This window comes from Cucurbita moschata, unplaced genomic scaffold (assembly GCF_002738365.1).
Source record: "Cucurbita moschata cultivar Rifu unplaced genomic scaffold, Cmos_1.0 Cmo_Scf00008, whole genome shotgun sequence".
Classification (NCBI taxonomy): domain Eukaryota; kingdom Viridiplantae; phylum Streptophyta; class Magnoliopsida; order Cucurbitales; family Cucurbitaceae; genus Cucurbita; species Cucurbita moschata.
The window spans coordinates 4,243,782-4,266,664 of record NW_019268524.1 but is presented as its reverse complement, the minus strand read 5'-3'; the positions used below and the strand labels follow the sequence as shown (position 1 = coordinate 4,266,664).

Sequence of the window (22,883 nt, the reverse complement as noted above, 5' to 3'; positions counted from 1 at the left end):
TCTCAATTCTAACCCGACCATCAAGATATTATTTGCTCTTGAAATTCTTATTATTATATTTTTTTAAAAAAATAAAAAAAATAGAAGATCAATAATCAAATAAAATCCAAACTTACTCAAGGGCCTTCATTTTGGGCCTCAAGTCCTTCTACTTGAAATATAATAGAATTTTATTTATTTTTAACAAATTAATCATATCCATACTTAAATATTTGTCACCTATTATTTTAACCTATGATATTTGTCTCCATTTAATCATTGATATTTGTCTTCATTTAATCATCTATATTCCATTCTCTACTTGCTATCTGAAATCGAGAACGAGAGCGATAATTTAAAACTGCACCAAAGTCAACTCATTGATATACTATAACCTAGTGATCGAAAATCTCTTTTCATGTCCGCAATAGAGCCTCTAGTATATGCAGACTCTTTTGTGTCGTATATTCCGACGTTATAAGTGAAGTTCGTCGAGTCTGTCAGTGCTAGGGTTATTCCTCTTATCTACAACAAGCAGAATGATGTTCTCATTAACGACTTTTGAAAAAAAATTCAACCTTGAGAAATCAAGGCCAACTTCAAGGTTGTTGAAGATAAACTCAAAATCTCTACTATTTAGCTGTTCTTACCAACCCGACGTACAAACACGACAAATACGTGTTAAAATAATTAAAATCTCTACTATTTAACTGTCCTTACCAACCCAACGTACAAACACGACAAACACGTGTTAAAATAATTAGTACGAGAGAATATTTTGATTGATACAAAACTTTAAATCAAAAAAGTTCGGATAGGCACAACTTATTTTTATATATATATATATATAATTGATGGATATTTTTGAGATATTACAATCGACGTGTCGTCCAAACTATGGTCTCACTACGACATGTCGATTGATATCGACATTTAACGAGTAAAAGAAAAGCTACTGGTTATTTCTCATAATTTTGACTCCTGTTAGAGGAGATATTTTTGCTGGTCGTCCGACCAGACGGAACATCAATGGCGGTCTTCGTCTTCATCGAATCATTCTGAAGTCGTTTCCTCTCAGTTCTCCACAGAAATTATTCTACCTGCTACTGTTTCCACAATGCTAAAAGAAGTGGTTGGTGCCGGCCGCCAATCCCATTGCACTTTTTCTCCGTCTCCGATTTTCATCTTCAAATACCTATGGATCTCCTTGTTGATCGTCTTCTCCCTCAAATTTAGCCTCGTCGACGCAGCTAATTCGTTCCCGAACATTCTCATGCCTTCTCAATTTGTTCTCGATTCGTCTCCTTCGTGTACGAAAATGGATCTGAAGTTGAATTACCATCCGGTGATCGGAATTCTTAGCCATCCCGGCGATGGTGCGTCTGGTAGATTAAGCAATGCGACGAATGCTTCCTACGTCGCTGCCTCGTATGTGAAGTTCGTCGAATCGGCCGGAGCGAGAGTTATTCCGATTATCTATACCGAGCCGCTTGAGGTTATTTTCGAGGTAATGATTAGGGTTTGTGAATTTTGAAACCTCGCGAAGCTCAATTAGGGATGATCGAGCTAAGTTCTTACAAAAATGTTGCAGAAACTCGATTTGGTCAATGGAGTGCTCTTCACTGGCGGCTGGGCTAAAAAGGGTTTATACTATTCCGTTGTTGAGAAGATTTTTAAGGTTATCTTCTCTTCTGCTATAATTAGACTGTTTACTCAAAGCGTTTTTCCATAATGTGATTGATTGTGGTGTTTCTGCAGAAAATTTTGGAGAGGAATGATGCTGGGGAACGTTTCCCTTTATATGCCGTTTGCTTGGGTTTTGAAATCTTAAGTATGATCATCAGCAAGGTTATCCATTCCCTGTCATTGACTAAATGATTCTGCAATCCTTTTTTTGAATTCCCTTCGTTTTTTTCTGGAGAATAAAGGTGTGAGATCTCACTTGAGTAGGAGAACAAAACATTCTTTATAAGAGTGAAGAAATCTCTCCCAGTAGACACGTTTTAAAACCTTGAGGGGAAGCCTAAAGAGGGCAATATCTACTAGCAGTGGGTTTAGACTGTTACAAATGGTACTAGAGCCAGACAACAGGCGGTGTGCCAGCGAGGACGCTGGACTCCGACATCGATTGGAGGAGGGAACGAGTGCCAGCGAGGATGTTGGGCCTTGAAGGGGGATGGATTGTGAGATCCCAAATCGGGTGAGGAGAACAGAACATTTTTTTTATAAGGGTGTGGAAACCTCTCCCCCTGGGCCCCGACATCAATTGGAGAAGGGAACGAGTGCCAGCGAGGACGCTGGGCCCTGAAGGGAGATGAAATGTGAGATCCCAAATCAGTTTGGAAGGAGAACAAAACATTTTTTACAAGGGTGTGGAAACCTCTACCCCTGGGCCCCGACATCAATTGGAGAAGGGAACGAGTGCCAACAAGGACGCTGGGACTCGAAGGGGGGTGGATTGTGAGATCCCACGTCGGTTGAGGAGGAGAACAAAACATTCTTTATAAGGGTGTGAAAACCTCTCCTCCTGGGTCCCGACATCAATTGGAGAAGAGAACGAGTGCCAACGAGGAAGTTGGGCCTCGAAGGGGGGTGGATTGTGAGATCCCAAATCGGTTGGGAGAGGAGAACGAAACATTCTTTATAAGGGTGTGGAAACCTCTCTCACTGGGCCCCGACATTGATTGGAGAAGGTAACGAGTGCCAACAAGGACGCTGTGCCTCAAAGGGGGGTGGATTGTGAGATCCCACATCGGTTGGGAGGAGAACGAAACATTCTTTATAAGGGTGTGGCAACCTCTCCCTAGCAGACACGTTTTAAAACCTTTAGGAGAATCCCAAAAGGGAAAGCGGACAATATCGGCTAGCGGTGGGCTTGGGCTGTTACAAAAGCCGATTCATCACACATATGAATCATTAGGGTCAAATAATTTCCAAATATGAATCATATTCGTCTTTATTTACAGGATAGGAACATTCTTGAGCCATTTAACTCATCATATATGGCATCAACTCTGGAATTTGTGGACAATGTGAATATTCAAGGAACGGTCTTCCAAAGGTATGTATCAGTCTTCATGTAGAGTTGAAGGCATTTGCCATATGAATAGCATTTGAACTGTTCAGCTCAGGAAATGTATTAGTTTCTTCAAGTTTTGTGTATCTGCATAGGCTAGGAACGGGAGTGATCACATGGGTATATAATTGAGGACAATTCTCTCCATTGTTGTTCGGTCTTTTGGTTGGAACGAAAAGCAAAGCCATAAGGATTTATGACCAAAGTCGTTAATATCATAACATCGCTGAGATAGGTAAAAGTTATGTTGTCTTTAACAATTGGTATCAGAGTCTCGTGTCTGAACCTAGCTGGAGAAAATCCTCAAAGTGAAACAAAGTGTGCCCTATCAAGTCAAACCATCCCTGATAAGAACTGATCTTTGTTCAAGTGAGGCTGTTTTATGTTCATATCCCATCTTTTATGGGGCTGTTTTATGTTCATATCCTTTAACTTGCTATTGATGTTCTTTTCACCTGTAGATTTCCGCCTTATTTACTCGAGAAGTTGAGTACAGATTGTATAGTAATGCAAAACCATCGTGTAAGTTCTTGTGGGTGCGATCGATGATTGATCGACATTCTTTCGATAACTTAATTCGTACTAATATAGATTGTCTTCTTTTCCATACAGTTTGGTATCTCACCAGGGAGGTTTGAACAAAATAAAGAACTATCCAGTTTTTTTCAGATATTGACAACTAGTAATGATATAGACAATAAGGTACTGTCAAATTTCTCTCAACTCTTTACAAAACAGTATCAGACTTCATATAACTGCACTTATTCAATGCTCCTCTACCTCTACCTGTACCTGTTGCACCTTCAGTAATGCTTATGTCGATTACAGGTCTATGTTTCCACGGTTCAAGCTTGGGATTATCCCGTGACTGCATTTCAGTGGCATCCTGAGGTAACTAATTGTCTACTATTGTCTGTTTTAGCCTGTTACGTATCTGTTTGGGAGAGGTTTCTACACCCTTATAAGAAATGTTTTGTTTCCCTCTCCAACCGATGTGGTATCTCACAGGGGGTGTGGCAAGGTGAGCTAGACATGGTTAAACATATGGTCGAGCATCCTGTGGTCACATGCACGACATCCTCTCCCCCTAAACAAAATAAGTCACTAAAAATTAAATCAAATGGTCTCTCACTTTCTGCTTAACTGATAATTCCGAACTTGTTGGATAGACCATTTCGTAACGTTGGTCATATGATCTTTGTTGATGTATAAATCAATCGGGCGCCTAAGATTCTACGTTTTCATTGCAGAAAAACACCTTTGAGTGGGGCTACTCCATGATTCCGCACACGGAGTATGCAGTTGAAGTGACGCAGCATGTTGCCAACCACTTGGTCAGGTTAGAACATGACAACTTTCTATACACCTTTTTAACAGAGGCCTATCACTAAATCTGTGAGGAGAGAGTGTACCTAAGAGTTGGCCTAAGGATCTTGTAACCGCCCAAGTCCACGTCTACTAGAGAGAGGATTTCACACCCTTTGTAAGGAATGTTTCATCCCCCTTTCCAACCGATGTGGAATCTCACAATCCACCCCCTTTGGGCCCAGAGTTCTTGCTAGCACATGGCCCAAGTCTAGCTCTGATACTATTTGCAACCGCCCAAGCTCACAGCTAACAGATACTATTCGCTTTGGCTTGTTACGTATCGCCGTCAGCTTCACGATTTCACGCGTCTTTTAGAAAGAGGTTTCTACACCTTTATAAAGAATGTTTCATTTTCCTCTTCAACCGATGTAGGATCTCACCGATCCAATAGCCATTAGCAATCAGTTTGAATAGTAAAACTTTTTGCTGGGTTCTTATGATTCATATGGCAAAGTTTGTAAGGAAATTTAAACTTCAATATTTGTGTGTACAGGGAAGCCAGAAAATCATCGAACAGACCACCTGCACAGAAGGTTCTTGAAAGTATCATCTACAACTATAGCCCAACTTTTGGTGGCAAAGCTGGGTAAGTCCAAGTTACTCTCTAGATCTTGCTCTTGTTCTTGTTGGTTTTGTTTGATCCTTTTGTAACAGAGTTCCTTTTTTCAACTTGATGTGCAAATGTAGGAAGGGATTCGATGAAGTTTACATCTTCACATAGTAAACATCCAGCTACTTGATGTAGTTTAATAAAAATCTCGAATGTCAGTTTGTACGACTAATCTTACGAGACAATCGTATGATCCTACTATCTTTAAAAACACGGTAGAATAGAATATCAAATAGTAGATATGTAACCACCATGAATGGTACTCATATGCTTGTTGAATATCATTCACTTAATCTAAATTTTTGTATCTTTATATATGTATATATTATTGTATCTATATTTAGACATGATGTGTTGTTGTTCATGTAGAGTGATGATTTGGTGGATTACTTGTAACAGCATATTGTTTGTTTTAACTTGTTACATATCATTATCAAGCCTCATAGTTTTAAAACACGCTTGTTAGAGATTGTTAGAGAGAGGTTTTCATACACCCATAATTTAACATTTTTTCAAAAGTTAAAAAGATTAAATTATAAAAAAAATAATTTTAAACTTTGTCGTACACTTAAAATTACAATATTACCCTTAATGTTTTTAAATGTTTTAAAACTGTTATGGGCCGAAAGTGGAACAAATGTACTCACAATACTAATGAACGAAATTACACAAAGAGACACCAAAATATTTACATGGTTCGGAGAGAAGAAGTTTCCCTACATTCACGGGTAGCAACAGATCCTACATCCATGGGTAGCAACCAATCACTAATAAAACAAAACGTTTCGGAGAGAAGAAGTTTCCCTACATCCACGGGTAGCAACACATCCACAGGTAGCAACCAATCACTAATAAAACAAAACGTTACAAGTGAATATCTCACTATCACGCTATATAGACTCTCACCAACATGTCACTCAAGAAATACAATGTGACACACAAAATATTCCGGTATGACTAAATCTAATTCAAATAACCAAATCAAATATAATCCAAATAACCAAATCAAATCTAACCCAAATAACCAAATCAAACCATTCATTTGAATTAAAAAAAAAAAAAAAAAAACCCGATTAGAATAGTGGATGACAGGTCTACACAACATAATATGTTTTTCAATTATTGTCACGTTGTTTCAAGTGATATCATCATTTAACACACTGCTCGGTGTCTAGCTTTGATACAATTTGCAACAGCCCAACCCATTACAAGCAGATATTGTCTGCCTTGGCTCGGTCGTCTCATGATTTTATAAAGCGTCTATTAGAAAGAGATTTTCACACTTTTATAAAAAATATTTCGTTTCATTTTTTCAATCAATGTGAGATTTCATAATCTACCTCGGTAATATTGCAAAATTTAAAATATAGGGCAAAATTCTCTCTCTCATATTATATATATATATTTGACCATTTAGGGGAACTTAAAAGGGAGAGGAAAAGTAGAGAGTTAGGGCGTAAAAGAAAGGCATACAAAATTCCGTCCTTGGAAATGGCGGGAAAGAGTGAGTAGTCGAGGAGGGAAAATCTTTGATCTCTCTCATTCTCTCTATCTCGCGCCTCTACTTCCCCTTCTCATTCTCCGTCGTCTTCCCATCTCATTCTCCGTCGAAGGAGGTGATAGTACTTCAACGCAAATGGCTGACATCGAAACCCTAGGCATTCTCCAGGACATCGAATCCCTCGTCGCTGATAAGCTTCAAGTGGTATCTACCACTCGCTCGCTTCCTCTTCCTTTAGATTCTATTTTCGCCGTTCACCAGTCTTCTTAATCATATTTCATTTCAGTTTCTTTTCTTTGGTTCATGGAGCCAGTCTACCACTACGATTTTTGTTAATTTCGATTGAATTTATTTTGCTTCCTCTTCCTTTAGATTCTATTGGCCTTGCAGTCATTTGTAAGCTAGTTTTGTTGCTTAGTTGTTTTATAGTTTTGATGGATTTATGTTTCTATGAAAAATTCGTCTCTATCACGGAAAGTAGCATTTCCAAGACAAATGTAACATGTCTTCTCATTGTCAGGTGTTGCCCTACGTTGTTTACATATAGGGAGAGGCTCATCACCAAAGAGCTTTTAAATTTCTTCCATGAATTTTCTGTATTTTATGTTTTTGGATGGTGAAAATTGTACTAGGGAAAAGGAAGAAATTTTTTGGGGTTTTTTGTGCTTACAATTAGTCTTCGGGTTTTGCTTCTAAGGGCTGACTTGGCCATTTTTGACTGAGGAGTTCTGCATCAGTTTCATAAGATCACTGGGCTTTTTTCTTTTTTAGTTTTGATGTACATTTTTCATTATTATTCGAAATTATAATTTAGAACTTGGAGTAAATTTAGTTTCTAGCTAGCGAACACCTGCTAATTTCGTTCAGCATTTTTACTCAGGTTTCCTACAAGTGGCTAAGTCGCAGTTATTTGATATCTTCGGATACTGCAAAGAGGTTAGAAAGTTGGCATATAAAAATTGCACGCGATTAGTTGGTCCTCGTTCAATGTTTCTAATGCTGAGTTGTTATGTAGGTTGCTTCAGGAATTTGTTGAAAAGCATGAAAGTGGATTACAAGTGGTCTATGCCTTGTCCGGATGGTTGAAAAATGACCCCCCAAGCTACCATATTAGGCTTGTTTCTGATTCAAAACTTCCTGGTTAGCTTCTAATTCGGTGCATGCTTTTACACACGTCTCGATGATTCTCTTTTCTTATAGAAAGAAGGTTTGGATAATATTAGATATTACATTTGCTTGTAATAAAAAAAATTGTACTGCCAACCTTAGCATAACTTTACCGAATTATAATCTTGACAAAAAAGACGAGGTTTAAATCCCCACATCCACAACATTAAAAAAAAAATTGTATCTTGATAAAGCTATAAACCATATTGAAGTCTTGCAGTATTTAAAACTCTGTCCCCATGTATGTTATTCGAAGTTGAGTGTCTATTCCAGGGACTCAACGACTTGAGTTTATTCTTTACTATTGAACAGAAGCAAAGCAAGATTTTGATGGCACCTGCTCGATTCAAGTTTATAGTGTTCAAGCTTCCATCCCAAAGGATCCAGCCGCACTGTGGAATGCTGAATTTGTTCAGGCAGAAGAGCTCTTCAAGCAGCCCTTCACTGTTGGCAATTGTTTGCGAGATAACAGGTTTGTTGTACTTGGCCCAGTTAAATTTCACTTAGATGGTTTATAGTCATTTTGTCTTCTGTTTTTCTATTAAGCGTTTCTTGGTAGTGGGCATGGGTTTGAACTTGCAACGTTTGTCCCACTTAATCCTTATTTACTGAAATGCTAGAAATACATCTTTTGGTCGAAAGAAAATGAATAGATTGAAAAGGTACTGCATTGCATCCACACAAGCCTCCTGATAATGTCCACAATACCGATCTCGGTATTACATACCATGCACTTCCTTGAGACGTAACAATAATGGGATTTATCTTTCTCTGTAGTTGTGGTGCTATTCGATTATATTAGGTTTACGATTCCTGGTTGGCTCTTTATTTCTCTAGTGTAATAGCCTTGGCAACTCATTCGCCTTTATTCGTTCTAATTCTTTAGGTTCTGTGGAATTTCCAATTCCTATGTCAAGCGCAGCATTGGTGAGATACCTGCAAGCGTTGCGGCTCCTCAGCCAAGAAGTGCAGTGGGTGCAGAATCAACAAAAAAGAATGAATCATGTCAAAATACTGCCATTCCTCAACCTCAAAAAAGTGAAATGCACAAAGTTAATCCTAATGTTGGTCTACAGAGTCCCCCTGTGGTTAAAGAAGTTAAAGGTGAAAATAACAGTACAGGGTCATTTCATCAGACCTCCAAGCCAATTGCAGTTAAAGAAAAAGTTGCTTCCTTACCTGCTAATAAGAAGAGACCTCAAAGTGATAAAACCTCTTCCAGCACTGAAGGTTCATTAGCAAACTTGTGGGGACGTGTCCCTACTAAGTCCAAGCTCAGTGACAACCATGAAAATGTGAAGCATGCCACTGCAAACCCTACTGGTTGGTTATCCCTCCGGGTTGATTTCATTCTAATTTTTGCATGCTTCTAATTGGACTGATTATGAAACACTTGTTAGTTCAGAATGAAATTTTAAAAGCACTGTACAGAAAATATTGGAAGTAATTTCGGCATAATACCAACTTTTTTCTTTCTAACCCTTGCTTTCCGTTGCAGTATCGAGTGCAGAGGCACAAATTTGCGCACATGAAGGACTACAGAGCGACAACAGTGATGATGACGATCAAAATGTAAATATCAAGAGGACCTCCAATGAAAGTGGAAGAAAAAGGAGGGTGGTTATTGATTTCTCAGATGATGAAGATTTTGAAGATGCAGTCAGTTTAGCATCACCTGAAAATCCGAAGGATCAATCATGTTTAGATCTGAAGCAGAACACTGAATTGCATGAAGAGGAAGCTCATTTGAACAATGACAAACAACAGAACGGTGAACTGAAAATGGAGGAGGAAAAGACCTGTGTATCGAAGCAATCCTTGGCAGAAGAAAAACATCAGAATTCCTCCCTTGCAGTGAAAAACGAGGCTTGTGCCCATGAAAATGTCTCTAATAATAGAGAGAAACCAATAGATGCTGCTCCTGCTTCACCCAAGAGGAGAAAAGTATTGAGGACAAGAATTGATGAGCGTGGGAGAGAAGGTATACCTACATACAGCCTATTTCACATTAGATTGCCTTCTTTTTGGGGCTTGGTTTAAAGAAATTTATTTCTTCGAGGGTATTTTCAAACCTGCCTTCTTCACCCTATAATTGATGGATATACTTAACTGCCGCTACATGTTTATTTACATTTATGTTTCTGGAAGTGAAAATAGTTTCCATTTTCACATGTTGAAAGATTACTTTCGAAGGAGCAATACAATTTTAGCAAGAAATGTCTTTTGGTGCATTAAGTTATTTTGTTTTATTCCAACTATTTGCATGTGCTGAGAGATTGGTTAACAGAACATGGTGATTTTAAAAGAGGTTTTCATTTTGCTAATACATGATAATGTGGAAAAATTAATTCATCTTTTTATCTTTACCTTGTGGTTTAATCTAATTTTTTTTTCTAATTTTACTAGTAAATGAGGTGGTTTGGGAGGGTGAAGAGCAGGAACAGAAGAAGGATGATGTCTCTTCAACAAAAAAATCTGATCATAAAGCAGCAGAGACTACTACGAACAGGTTACTTCGATGTCAACTCCTTTTCTTCCATGCATGAAATTATCCACATCATGTTATGTTTTGTGACTTCTGCACTAATATTCTATCTATCAACTATTCATGTTCCGTTTTATTCATTATCTTTGAGGGTTTGATATAGACAGCCTTTGTAAGTATAAATATGAGTGCTCGTTAAGTAGTAAGCAAGAAGTACGTTGCTATTATTTAGAACAGAACTGATCTGCAAAATATTAAATTGAAAGCCTTACACTTCCTAGGCTTCTAGTTTCAAAGCTGTAAGGTTATTGCCTCCACCAACCATTTTATGATTACAACCCTGTTTGCTTGCGCGCACACATACACACACACAAAGACGAGTTCTATTGTACCATGCTTTAGTTTAAAGTACTTTTGTTCGTCATTCAATAAGATTTTAGTTTTTGGGTATGGAATCCAGGCCTCCTCCGGCCAAGAAGTCACCAGCATTGGGCAATAGTGGTGCAAATGCAGCAGGGAAAGCAGGAGCCAAGAAAGCTGGAAATGCGACTGGTCCCAAACAAGGAAATATTCTTTCTTTTTTCAAGAAGATTTGAGGAAATGTCAGTCGAGCAACTTTGTAAATGAAATGTTTATGGTATCCAGCTTTTGATACCCTTTTTCTGTTTTTTTTTTACTCTTTTTCTGTGGATTGAACGGTAGTTAATAAATGCAAAGCTAGGTGTTGATTTTTATGAAAAAGTGCTGTGATTTTTCTGTGGATGGACCGATATGACCTTCCCAGATTGAACTCGGTAATTCGGAAGTCAAAACCAATTCGATTCGATCTGCTTAATTTTTATACTTCATCTTCAGTGAACAAAATTGTTGACATTTAGTCATTGATCATGAACTATCCATTAAATTGAAATGTACTGCCTTGAATTGTACTTCTCACTTCATCTACTGCTGTCAATTTGGTCTGTTTTTTTTTTTTTTTTTTTTCATTTCATAATTAAAGTGTTACGCAAATACAATGTTTGTCAGTCAACATGTGATATTTTCGTTACTTCAATCGAATTGGGTTTATTTTAAAAAGTTCATATTATTGATTGTAGTATGATATGAAACATATAATTAATTTGAGATTGTTTAAACATGGTAATCCACCCCGGTTCAGATCCTTAAAACCCATTTAAATCGGATATTATGAGATAAGTCTCAAAGTATAAAATTCAAAATTCAGAACCATTTGTATGGAAAAGAAGGCACTAAAAATAGTTGAGAGAGCAATAAGAAATGGCGATGGGTAAAGCAATATTCCAGGCTTTGGGGGTGGCATCAACAAGTGACAATTCCAAATAGACACTTGATTCGATCAAAAGGAAGCTACAGTGAGTTAGCATAATAATAATAATAATAATAAGCCCAATCCAATCCATCAATGTGAGAGACGGTATGAAACAGTGTTGGTTGTAATATACATGATGATTTACAATCAATTTAGCACGCAAAACATACAATTCCTCATTGCTTATTACTTCAAATCAAGTTGGTTGGCTCGCTCAAAACATACTTGGGCAGTTCGTATCTTGCACCTGCATCAGTTTTATTCTTGTAAATTGGAATCAACCGAAGTAGAGGGATGGAGGGTGTCAATGTAAATACCTCTTTCATCGTAACAAATTGTTAAATCAGCACTTTGTACAATGACGCCTGCACTATCCACTATTGCTTGTGCTAGTGTCAGATCAGCTTCTGCAGCAGCTCGTAGTGCATCCCATATCTCTGTTCTCCACAAAATACACAAAACTTTTATTGTTATTAAACACACTCAGGATTTGCTTCTTTCATCTTCAACTTAATATCAACTGTTCATCAAATCAAACTAAAACTTCTCTCTCTACTTTCATGCAGATATTCAGCCATTTTAAAGCTTCAGCACACCTTGAGCTTCTTAACCAAATTGCAAATTAGATGGAGCTGAACTTTGGTCTAATGAATTCTTTTGTACATGTGTTACTCCACAACCTTGAATCATGCTTAACATCAATATGTGCATATGAATTTTGCATAGGAAGATGTGCAGCTTCATATGCAAAATGTATGAAATGAAATTTGAAGCTGAACTGAACTTAAAAGCCTCAGATTCTGCTGAATTTGTGAGATACCACATCGGTTGGGGAGGAGAACGAAGCATGAGAAAACCTCTCCCTAGCATACGCATTTTTAAAACCTTGAAGGGAAGCTCGAAAGGAAAAGCCCAAAGAGGACAATATCAGAGCTAGAAACTGGTGGTGTGCCAACGTCCCCCAAAGGGGGTGGATTGCGAGATCCCACGTTAATTGGAGAGGGGAATGAAACATTCCTTATAAGGATAAGGAAACCTCTCCCTAGTAGTCGCGTTTTAAAAACCTTGAGGGGAAGTCCAAAGAAGACATCCATACACGAAAGAAGATAGGCATACATTGGATAGTTATACTCCATTCACGATGTACACTCTGCTAAACATATTCTAATCTATCTAGAGGTGCACGATTCTGTCTACATTTCAAAACGGAGATACGTAAGAACTCACTAACTAATACACCTAACTAGTAAGTATTTTTGACAGATTTAATCATCACTAACGAACGAATGTTCTAACGCATGTTCTAACAAATGAGGTGATGGAAGATACTCAATAGCATAGTCTTAAATAGAGATCACCTTTAGAGATCCATAATACAAAATCAATTTCCTTTACGGTTATTGTAATAGCCCAAGCCCACCGCTGGTAGATATTGTCCTCTTTGGACTTTTCCTTCGGGATTTTAAAAAACGTATGATAGAGAGAAGTTTCTACACCCTTATAAAGAATGTTTTGTTCTCCTCCCTAACCGACGTGGGATCTCACCGTTCTGACATGCTAAATATAGAAGATTACTTCTCATTAGTCATGACTAACTATGCAATGAATTCTTGACACATTACCTTAAATCATATATTTGCATGAGCATTAAGAACTTCTTTCAGTAATAATAATCTCAGTTGTGGTCATCAAATATGATATCCAAATCAATGAATTAGCTTGAATTTAATAACACCTGTAACCAGAAATATTGTGCAAGACCCAAAAAAAAGTTCAAGATTACAGCAATACCTTTTGTGCCACCATAATGAGGAGCAGTATCCCAAAATTCATCACGCATCCGCGCAAGATCTGTCTTTGTTATTGGCTGGGGATGCTTCCAAGCTTTAGGCTTCCGAATTTTTTTCACAGGCCCTGAATCACAAAAAATCTTCAAGTGACTAAAAAGGATGGCATAAGTTCCTTATAACTCTAGATATTAGCAGCTGATGAACTATGATTGCAGAAAAGAAGTTGAAGTGCGTGGATTAACGGTATGATCAATGATAGAACTAATCACATCGACATTACAACACAGTAAGCCACCGTGCTTGCTTGTCTTGCTAAGATTATTAACATTAAATTCCTCGTTACCATGAGAATTTCTCCAAACATTTCCATCATCTCATTGAACAATAGTATCTTATCGGGTTTTGAAACTCGATTACACGAGGCACAATAGTATCATATTGGCTTATGAAACTCGATTACACGAAGCACAATAGTATCATATCGGCTTTTGAAACTCGATTACATGAGGCACAACAGTATCATATTGGCTTATGAAACTCGATTGCATGAGGCACAACAGTATCATATTGGCTTTTGAAACTTGATTACACGAGGCACAATAGTATCATATCAGCCTCTGAAACTCGATACACAGCCACAATAGTATCATATTGGCTTTTGAAACTCGACTACACAAGGCACAACAGTATCATATTGGCCTTTGAAACTCGATTACATGAGGCACAATAGTATCATATCGGCTTTTGAAACACGATAACACAAGGGGTTCAGCCGAATTAGCATCTAACAGCAGGGGTGTATGAGATGCAAACAATTAACCTCCCTAAATTAGCAGCCCCAATTAAAAGCTTTAGCAATCAAATCAAGTACTACAACAAAACAAGAAACTAATCAATCTCATCTCTTCAATACCAACAATTGCATGCTTAAGAACCTCCAAACCAGTTGTCCTAAAACGAAAAGCGCAATAAAAACGTAAATTACACTAAGAACAAAACCAATCATCAGTTCTAAGCTTAAAATCCCATCAGTGAATCACAAATACCAAAATGCCAACAATCAATTCGCTCGACAACAAATCCGATTCAAATCCACAAATTCTCATCACACATTCCGCACACAACAAACCCAACACGATTAACCACTTTCATCAAAGTAGGATCAAGCCAAATTCATCGAAGAATCGAAAACAATAAAATCCCAATATTAAGCATCAGAAAGAAGATGAAATCGTTCAATTCCCAGAAGAAGAATCTCAGAAAAGAATCAGAATATGAAACGGCAAGTAATAGGACAATCTCACCGTCGCCTTTGGCCTGCGACGATCCGGCACAACCCATTAAAGAGCGCAAAATTACAAGAAGAAAGAAAGAAGGAAGGATGAGAAGAGATGGAAGAGGGAATGGGAGATTTGGGAAGAGAGCGAAGAAGCTTCGCTGAGAGTCCAAAAAAGTCAAAAGCCGAAGCTGAGTTTACAGCGCCTTTTTTTTTAATAATAATAATTTTGTTACAACATTTTGGTTACTTTCATTCCTTCCATTTTTGTCCTTAACATATCTAATTTCGGTGGTTTGTTTCTTCAAATTGGTATTTTTTAAATAAATAAATAAATTTGTATTAATTGAATAATAACAATAATTTTCATATTTTTAAAATTTATTTAACAAAAAACTAATGGAAATTATATTTTTTTTAGAAAAGTAAAAAAATAAACAAACAGAACTTAGGTTACGAAATAAAAAATAAATAAAAAATTAAAATTTAGTTAAATTTGAGATCTATGAAAACAAAAGAATCCAATAAATACTTTTTAAATTTTAAAAATTAATTATTATATTTATCAAATAATTTATATTAGGAAAAAAAATTGTATATCTTTTTGATATTCTATGTCTATTTATTTTTATTTATTTTGATATTTATAATTATTAAAATTGACTTTTTAGAATATTATTAACGGATGACTAATAAAACCATATTATAAAGGTATGCAAGATATGACAATTGATTTCAAGTTTATCTCTTTAGCCACACATAACATTTGTTGAAAAATATTATTTTTAATTTCATGTAATGGTCAAATTTACTTTGTGTGGAGACTGAGGGGATTGGAATTAAATGTCGGCCACAAATGTCTCTTGTCGGGAGACTATAAATACCCAAAAATTGTTACGTAAAAAAGGAGATTCGTGGATGAATGAAATTGAGATCTCAAATTAAGACGTTTCTTCCGAGCATCAATTTGAAGTTTCAACAAATTCTTGTGGTAGAATTACATCTGAGCCATTAAATAAATTTTGATCAAGTTCGATTGTGGAGTGAGCAATTTAGAACAAAGTTCCAAATATTGCTTCTAGATTTTTGATCGATTACATCCGAGTCATTGAATCAAGTCTTGATCAAGTTCGATTACAATTTTGAACAAGGTTCCAAATCTTGCTTCTAGATTTTTTATTGTAAGAGGTAATCTAATTCTACCCTCATCTCTGGGTTTTGGATCTTTCATTGTAAGAGGTAATCTAATTCTAGCCTCATCCGTGGGTTGATCCAAATTTTGTGTGAGGAGGTGTTAATGGGTTGATCCGAATTTTGTGTAAGAAAGTGTTAATTTCTTTGTTTCAAGTGTAGCCTCATCTCTGGGTTGATCTGAATTTTGTGTAAGGAGATGTTAATTTCTTTGTTTCAAGGGTTCTTGCTTCATCAAAAGGATTCGTTCGACTGAGGATTAGGGTTACCTTATCACCAGTCCACAAGTGGACTGCAAAAAAAAAATTGGATTAATTATGATTCTTCATTTAATTATAAAAAGGAATATTGATTTTTTTAAAAAATAGTTAACATATTTGTAAAAAAATAAATTAAATTACAACCATGTAATTTTAAAGGTTAAAATTAGTTCCGGTAGTTTGATGAAACCAAAACTATTACCCGAGCTATATCGAACATGATGATGAAATTCTAATTTTTAAACCATCGAACACTAAATTCTAATTTTCTCAAACTATAGAGACCAAATTTAGCATCAACCATTAATTCTCGGGAGTATAAAAAAAACCGAGTAAACGAGAAAACGACGCGGTAAAGCTAAAAAGAAGCCATTAAAGCTCAATCTTCAAAGTTTCTTCATAAACCATTCTTCAAAATGTCCCTAATACCCTTCTCAAAGGAAGTTAGAAGCTGTCAAACCTTACAGAAAACAGAGGTCATTTGTGTACTTTGGCTATATGATCAAAGGAATTCATCAACAATCAAGTTCATCAGAAATGGAAAGAAGAAGAATCAACTCTGTACTTATTCCTCATATTGTACTGCCCGAACATCGGCTCGTTATAATCCATGCTTGTCTCTGCAGGTTTCGGTTCGACCCCAACTCCGCTTGCTAAGAATTCCGATCCTTTTTCCTTTTGTCGATGTCTCGATCGATCCTTCTGGCCCTTGGATCGGCTATGCGACGAAGAAACCATGCCTGTCCCGTAAAACTCGGCACCGTGCTTGTTTAAGAGAGACGGGTTGTTCTTGAAACTACTTGACTTCATTTTTGGTGGCTTCATTTTATCATGTTTGAGTGAGGCATGCTTGGTTTCAGAGAGAGGAGTGACGGTGCTTTGTTTTAAGGTCACATTGGTTTTGATTTCATCTTCTGGCATCTTGAGAGTATCTTTCAAAGGTGTCAGGCCTTTCTTCTGGTATGAAGGAAGGAAGGATTTGAGGTTGCTCGGTACTGATTCGAGCGCCTGCTTGTAAAGCTCGGTAAAGACCTGTCGGAAAGACTCCCACCATGTTTCTTCTTTTATAGAACTTATGAGCGGAGTGTGTTTTCCCTTGCTCGGCTCTTTCGTTTCGGACTCCGAACGTTCACTCGGTACCTATGCATACACTTCGAATCAGTTGGCTAAACAATGTTTTGAATTCTCATAGACAAACACATTTAACTACCCAACTATGAACAAAACACGAGATTTCGAAAGGTGGTGACGGGGAGAGGCATCAGATGCACACGGAATTGATCAGCATTGAATCTTGAAACGGAGTACCGGTTTAAGCGGGAGAAGGGAGATATATGAACTTACAATAAAAGAGAAGAACGACAGCCCGAATCCATGTTGAAGCATATATGTAACGTATCCTACGAGAAGAGAGCCAACGAACATCGCAACGTCTGCAAAAGGTTTATCAGTGAGAAAGGAGTAGCCCAAAATAAGAGCTAACATTGTCGTTTGAATTGCTCGCAGTTGTTGATAAAACTATTGCTCGATTTCTTCGAGTTCATTCCTCAGGACTAACGACTGAACTAATAGTTCATCGATGCTGAATAATATCGAACGATATAACGCAAGTTACGTATGATCAAACAAGTTCAAACCTGAGGTAGAAACGGAACCGTACTGATAATCGCAATCCTCTTTGTTCAGAGTGATTTGGCGAAGTGCAGCGTTGCCTCTATCGACAACCAACAACGAACAGGTACGCCTGATATATATGACATCAAAATCGTTCGAAAACTTCGCTTCCTCACCGGGCCCATCGCTATATCCTGGAACATTTGTCTTGCCTCCTGCAATTGTTGTCACGCCTGCAAAATCACTTTTGACTTGAGAATGTTCTATTTGTTCAAATATACTACCTAAGACTTCCACATTCAAGTTCATTTATGCCCACTTCGAGATCACAAAGCTTTCCACATCTCGAGAAAGCACGGAGGATGAAGTGAAAGAACTTGTAACGGTCCAAGCCTACCGCTAACAGATATTGTCCTCTTTGGGCTTTCCCTTTCGGGCTTCCCTTCAAGGTTTTTAAAATGCGTGTACTAAGGAGAGGTTTCCACACCCTTATAAAGAATACTTCGTTCTCCTCCCCAACCTAGGTGGGATCTCACAATCCACCCCCTTCAGGGCCCAACGTCCTCGCTGGCACTTGTTCCCTTCTCTAATCGATGTGGGGCCCTCCTAATCCACTCCTTTGGGGCCCAGCGTGCTTGCTGGCACACCGCCTCGCATCCACCCCCCTTTGAGGCTTAGCCTCCTCATTGGCACATCGCCCGATGTCTGGCTCTGATGCCATTGATAACGGCCTAAACCCACCGCTAGTAGATATTGTCCTCTTTGGGCTTTTCTTTTCAGGCTTCCCCTCAAGGCTTTTAAAACGCGTATGCTAGGGAGAGGTTTCCACACCCTTATAAAGAATGCTTCGTTCTCCTACCCAATCGATGTGGGATCTCAAAATCCACCCCCTTCGAGATCCATCGTCCTCGCTGGCACTCATTCCCTTCTCCAATCAATGTGGGACCCCTCAATCCACCCCCTTAGGGGCCTGGTGTCTTTGCTGGCACACCGCCTCGTGTCCACTCCCCTTCGGGACTTAGCCTCCTCACTAGCACATCGCTCCGTGTCTGGCTGTGATACCATTTGTAACAGCCCAAGCACACCGCTAGCAGATATTGTCCTCCTTGGGCTTTCCCTTTCGAGCTTCCCTTCAAGGTTTCTACTGTGGAGAGGTTTCCACACCCTTATAAATAATGCTTCGTTCTCCTCCCCAACCAATAAAGGATCTCACGATTCTTCATTAGAGAGTTCTTATTTACATTTACAATGGGATAGAAAAGACTAATGGTAGGTACCAGCATCAACAATCTTTCTGATGGCAAGGTTCAAAGTATCAGCAACATACACATTTCCTTTGTCATCCATCGTCACGCCTTTCGGCTGATTGAACTGAGCATCGCTTGGCTTCCCATCAACATGCCCTTTGTAGCCCTGGAAAGACCCGGCAACCAATCTCGCTCGACTATCTGAAAAGGCGATTGTTTCTAGACAATTATTACAAACACCCAATAAGTATACAACATTCCACGACATATGAAGAACTTTAGTAGTGACCAAGAACAGAAACCAAGCTACACATGTTACAGCAGCTAACAAAAGAAGTCCACATTTTCATGAATGAAGAACAGAGAAACGAGCATACATCGAGACAACGGCGGAGAAACCTTGACGACATTGCTATTAACCGAATCGACAGCAAAGAGTTCTCCATCCTCAGAGACGCGAATCTTGTAAGGAACCATTCCAATTTCATTTCCCTCAACAATAGTCTCAACTAAGTAGCCACTCTCAAACTGAAGAGCATTCCCATCTGCAAGAACCAACCCTCTTCTCATCAAAACTTGATCAGATTGCAGCTAAAACATATGAACATCATGAACAAACATAACACAACAAACTCAAATAGCCACTACAAAATAACCTGGTTGAGGTGTTTTGGACGAAGAACCACTCCATTTAAGAACAGAAGACAACTGCCTTGCCAATAGTCCTGAGATTAACAGCATGATAAGAATCATAAAGGGGTTCATCAAGTCCAAATTCATGAGAACAAACAATAAATGAAGGATCCCAGATAAACCTCGACCAATTCTAGTTGAAATTCAAGCTCGCCCCTGTTAGGAATCACGAATCTCTACAACGGTATGATATTGTCCACTTTGAGTATAAACTCTCATGATTTTGCTTTGACCTTCCTCAAAAGGCCTATACGAGACTCCCTCCAACAATCCTCCCCTTGACCTACACTATAGAACCTTCCTCGAGGCCTATGAAGCTCTCAAACAATCTCTCCTCTTAATCGAGGCTCACAACTTCTTTATTCGACATTTGAAGATTCTATTAACATGGCTACATGAAGGGCATGACTATGATACCCGATTAGAAATAGCGAACCTCCCAACAGCCCCCACTTGTAATAGATAACAAATTTCGGGAACAAGAGCACATCTCAGTGAAATCAACCATCAACCCACAACAATAAGAAGCGATTAAAGGGCAATACAAGAAGAACCCACTTACCAGAAGGAGCAGAATGAGCTTGAAAACTAACGATTGGAACAATGAAAGCGAGGAAGAGAAGGGGATTTCTCATGGCTCCCTGAACAACAGATTCGCAGCAGAGCAAGGATTCAGGTACTTCCCTTGCGATGAATTTTTGAAGTTGGGTCGAATTTGAAAAGGGGATTGAGGGTTTGATTCGAAGTAAGAAATGGGTATGGTTTGATTTCGGTTCGCAATCTGTGTGTGCGCGATTCACAGAGGCATCTCTTGTTCTTGAGCTCGCGTCCCAATCCCACTTTTTATGGTAATGTTGTGCTTCTCGCGCTCTTGGTTTGCTAATGGCGGACCTGTGGCTTGAGCTTGGGATTTCGAGGCTGGATCAGTGTTCAAATACAAACATTCTGCGCAAAGAATGATTAAAAATATTGGGAATCTTCTAAAAGTTTAATTTTTAATGACTGTTCTTTAGATTAATCGCTTAAAACTTCTTTTCAATCCAAACTTTATTTCGAAAAATACTTTCGATTGTTCTTTTTTAAATATTTATTAGAAAACTTTAACTATTACTTGTAAACTTTCCGTTAGATGTCATTAATCTATTCAATTTATGTTAAACGTTTATTCATGAACGTGAAAATATTGCACGAAATCCCCTAATTTTGAGCGTGACTTCAACATGACATACACTGAATCTCTATATAATAAGATGTTCCGTATAGTATTAGTCCATTCAAATTCAGTTCGTCCTCTTTCATGGCATTTTTATTTCTACTGGCTCGACTCCAGTAATCATTGTCATCACTGTTACACAGTAGCTATGTTTCGGTTCATAAAACTAAGTTAACCATCTAACATCATGTCTCACATCATGTAATAGTTAATTATGGCACGAATTCTCAGCAAATCTCAAACTTTTAACAGATCAATTGAGTCATGTTTGAATTGACTATAGTAAACGTGGAAGGCGGTTACATGGCTAGCATCAATTATTGAGAGGTCTACTTTAGGCGCTATTTCGATATAAAGCGGGGTGGGCATAACCCAATATGCTCAACTTTCCTTTATGTGTGTGCCTCTTTCAGCTTTGTTTTATGATGCTTGGTCTGTAAACTAAAAAACAATGCAAAAAACAAGACATGGAGATTTAAAGGAAGACAAGAACAACACAAGCAAGCACATAAAAAGAGAACAAATATCTAAAAATATAATTCTTCCTGGCCCTATCCATCTAATTACTTCCATGTGCCTCCATTTAATTTTCGGTCATTACATTTTTTTCATAAATATTTGCTCAATTCTACGATACATTTTTGTTATATTCATGTATATCTAACTCCGACAGAAAAATTATTAACGTTTTTTTGTTCATTTTTTATTAACTTTATTAGGTTAAATTGATAAAAATAATATTATTTTGTACTGAACTTTCAAAAATTTTAATAATATTCTTAAATTTTAAAAATGTCTAAAAAAGTATATTTAAATTTATTTTAAAACTCTTCCAAAATTAAATAAAAGATTTTTGGATACAATATATGAATTTTTTTTTAATAGAAATAAATGATGTTTATACTAATTTAAAATTTTAATAGTTTTTAAAATATAATAATAATGTTAAGGGTATCTTTAAACTTTTAAAAAATTTGAAAAATAATTAAATTTTTTAAATTCAAGAGTATTTTTAAAATATTACTTATACCAGAATATTTTAAAAATAAAATATTAATGTAAAAATATTTTAAAAATAAAATAGAGAGTTTAATAAGAAATAAATCTTATCAAACTCGCATCATGATAATTATAATAATTATAAATAAGAAAATAATTTTGTTATACTATAAAATTAAAGCTATAAATACTAAGTTACAGCGTTTCATATATGCTATTATAAGTTAATGATAACATATATTTGAGTTATATTAACATATTATAGCTTCAATGAAAAACGCTATTAAATGTTTTTATAACATCATATATAAGTTATATATTTAAGCTATTAAATGTTTTTATAACATCATATATAAGTTATATATTTAAACTCTATTATAGCATCAATTATAGTTATACAAAAACGCTCTAAAAAGTCTCGAACTTTTAATAATATGGGCTGTCACGACGTACGAAAAACGCTACAAAAGGGGTCAACATTTTTCGGCTATCGTATCCATATTTGTTGTAGTGAATGGTATATTAGAAAATTTAATAATTTCGAAGGAAGAAAAAGACAAAATGACACGTAGGTTTAAAAAAAATACGTTTTATTTATTAACCTAAAAGTTTTTAACAGGTCAATAAAAAAATTGCATGCAAGAAACGGTCCAATGAGTGTAAAATGCCACGTCAGTGAAATTATATGGAAAAGTTGGAAAAAGAATTGGGGCTGAAATGGGCCCCACTTCGCCAGTTGTCATCTGACGTATCCGCTCACACCAATTTTACGTTCTAATTGTTTACACTCAATCACCCCTCCCCTCATTGGGACCATCACCTTTCCTTATATACCCTCTCTTCCAAATCCCTCCCACTTCAAAACTTATCCCCCGATCTTCCCAAATTACCCTTTACTCTCCTTCATTTATTTAATATTTTTAAAATTTATAAATTTATCCAACAAAAAAATTGAAAAAGATACATTAATTTTAAAAATGTTAAATATTACACAAATTCATTACATACAAAAATAAACAAATAAATATTTTATTATTATTCATTGTATCTATGTTCATATCACCTAATAACCTAAACTATCTAG

The 22,883-nt window shown here is 37.0% G+C and overlaps 4 protein-coding genes across 4 annotated transcripts; 2 read left to right on the top strand and 2 right to left on the bottom strand.

Annotated features, from left to right (window-relative positions):
• The first annotated feature begins 944 nt into the window (after positions 1 to 944).
• Positions 945 to 5,356, top strand: LOC111446777 (gamma-glutamyl hydrolase 2-like). Its single transcript, XM_023085727.1, has 10 exons — positions 945 to 1,486; positions 1,571 to 1,657; positions 1,738 to 1,827; positions 2,946 to 3,040; positions 3,517 to 3,577; positions 3,668 to 3,757; positions 3,884 to 3,946; positions 4,306 to 4,394; positions 4,917 to 5,009; positions 5,111 to 5,356. The coding sequence occupies exons 1-10, from the start codon at positions 1,097 to 1,099 to the stop codon at positions 5,142 to 5,144; spliced, it is 1,092 nt and encodes a 363-aa protein (XP_022941495.1). The 5' UTR covers positions 945 to 1,096; the 3' UTR covers positions 5,145 to 5,356.
• A 1,104-nt stretch (positions 5,357 to 6,460) lies between these two features.
• Positions 6,461 to 10,927, top strand: LOC111446774. Its single transcript, XM_023085724.1, has 8 exons — positions 6,461 to 6,738; positions 7,415 to 7,470; positions 7,550 to 7,674; positions 8,014 to 8,173; positions 8,588 to 9,024; positions 9,200 to 9,682; positions 10,108 to 10,210; positions 10,647 to 10,927. The coding sequence occupies exons 1-8, from the start codon at positions 6,670 to 6,672 to the stop codon at positions 10,780 to 10,782; spliced, it is 1,569 nt and encodes a 522-aa protein (XP_022941492.1). The 5' UTR covers positions 6,461 to 6,669; the 3' UTR covers positions 10,783 to 10,927.
• Positions 10,928 to 11,512: 585 nt separating this feature from the next.
• Positions 11,513 to 14,788, bottom strand: LOC111446780 (ubiquitin domain-containing protein 1-like). The gene is made up of 4 exons (XM_023085729.1): positions 14,611 to 14,788; positions 13,308 to 13,430; positions 11,834 to 11,953; positions 11,513 to 11,763 (listed from the first exon to the last, which is right to left on the bottom strand). Exons 1-4 carry the CDS (start codon positions 14,645 to 14,647, stop codon positions 11,708 to 11,710), a joined length of 336 nt encoding a protein of 111 aa, XP_022941497.1. The 5' UTR covers positions 14,648 to 14,788; the 3' UTR covers positions 11,513 to 11,707.
• A 1,598-nt stretch (positions 14,789 to 16,386) lies between these two features.
• Positions 16,387 to 20,536, bottom strand: LOC111446775. The gene is made up of 7 exons (XM_023085725.1): positions 20,150 to 20,536; positions 19,551 to 19,619; positions 19,272 to 19,439; positions 18,925 to 19,095; positions 17,671 to 17,880; positions 17,378 to 17,466; positions 16,387 to 17,173 (listed from the first exon to the last, which is right to left on the bottom strand). The coding sequence occupies exons 1-7, from the start codon at positions 20,220 to 20,222 to the stop codon at positions 16,565 to 16,567; spliced, it is 1,389 nt and encodes a 462-aa protein (XP_022941493.1). The 5' UTR covers positions 20,223 to 20,536; the 3' UTR covers positions 16,387 to 16,564.
• Positions 20,537 to 22,883: the final 2,347 nt, after the last annotated feature.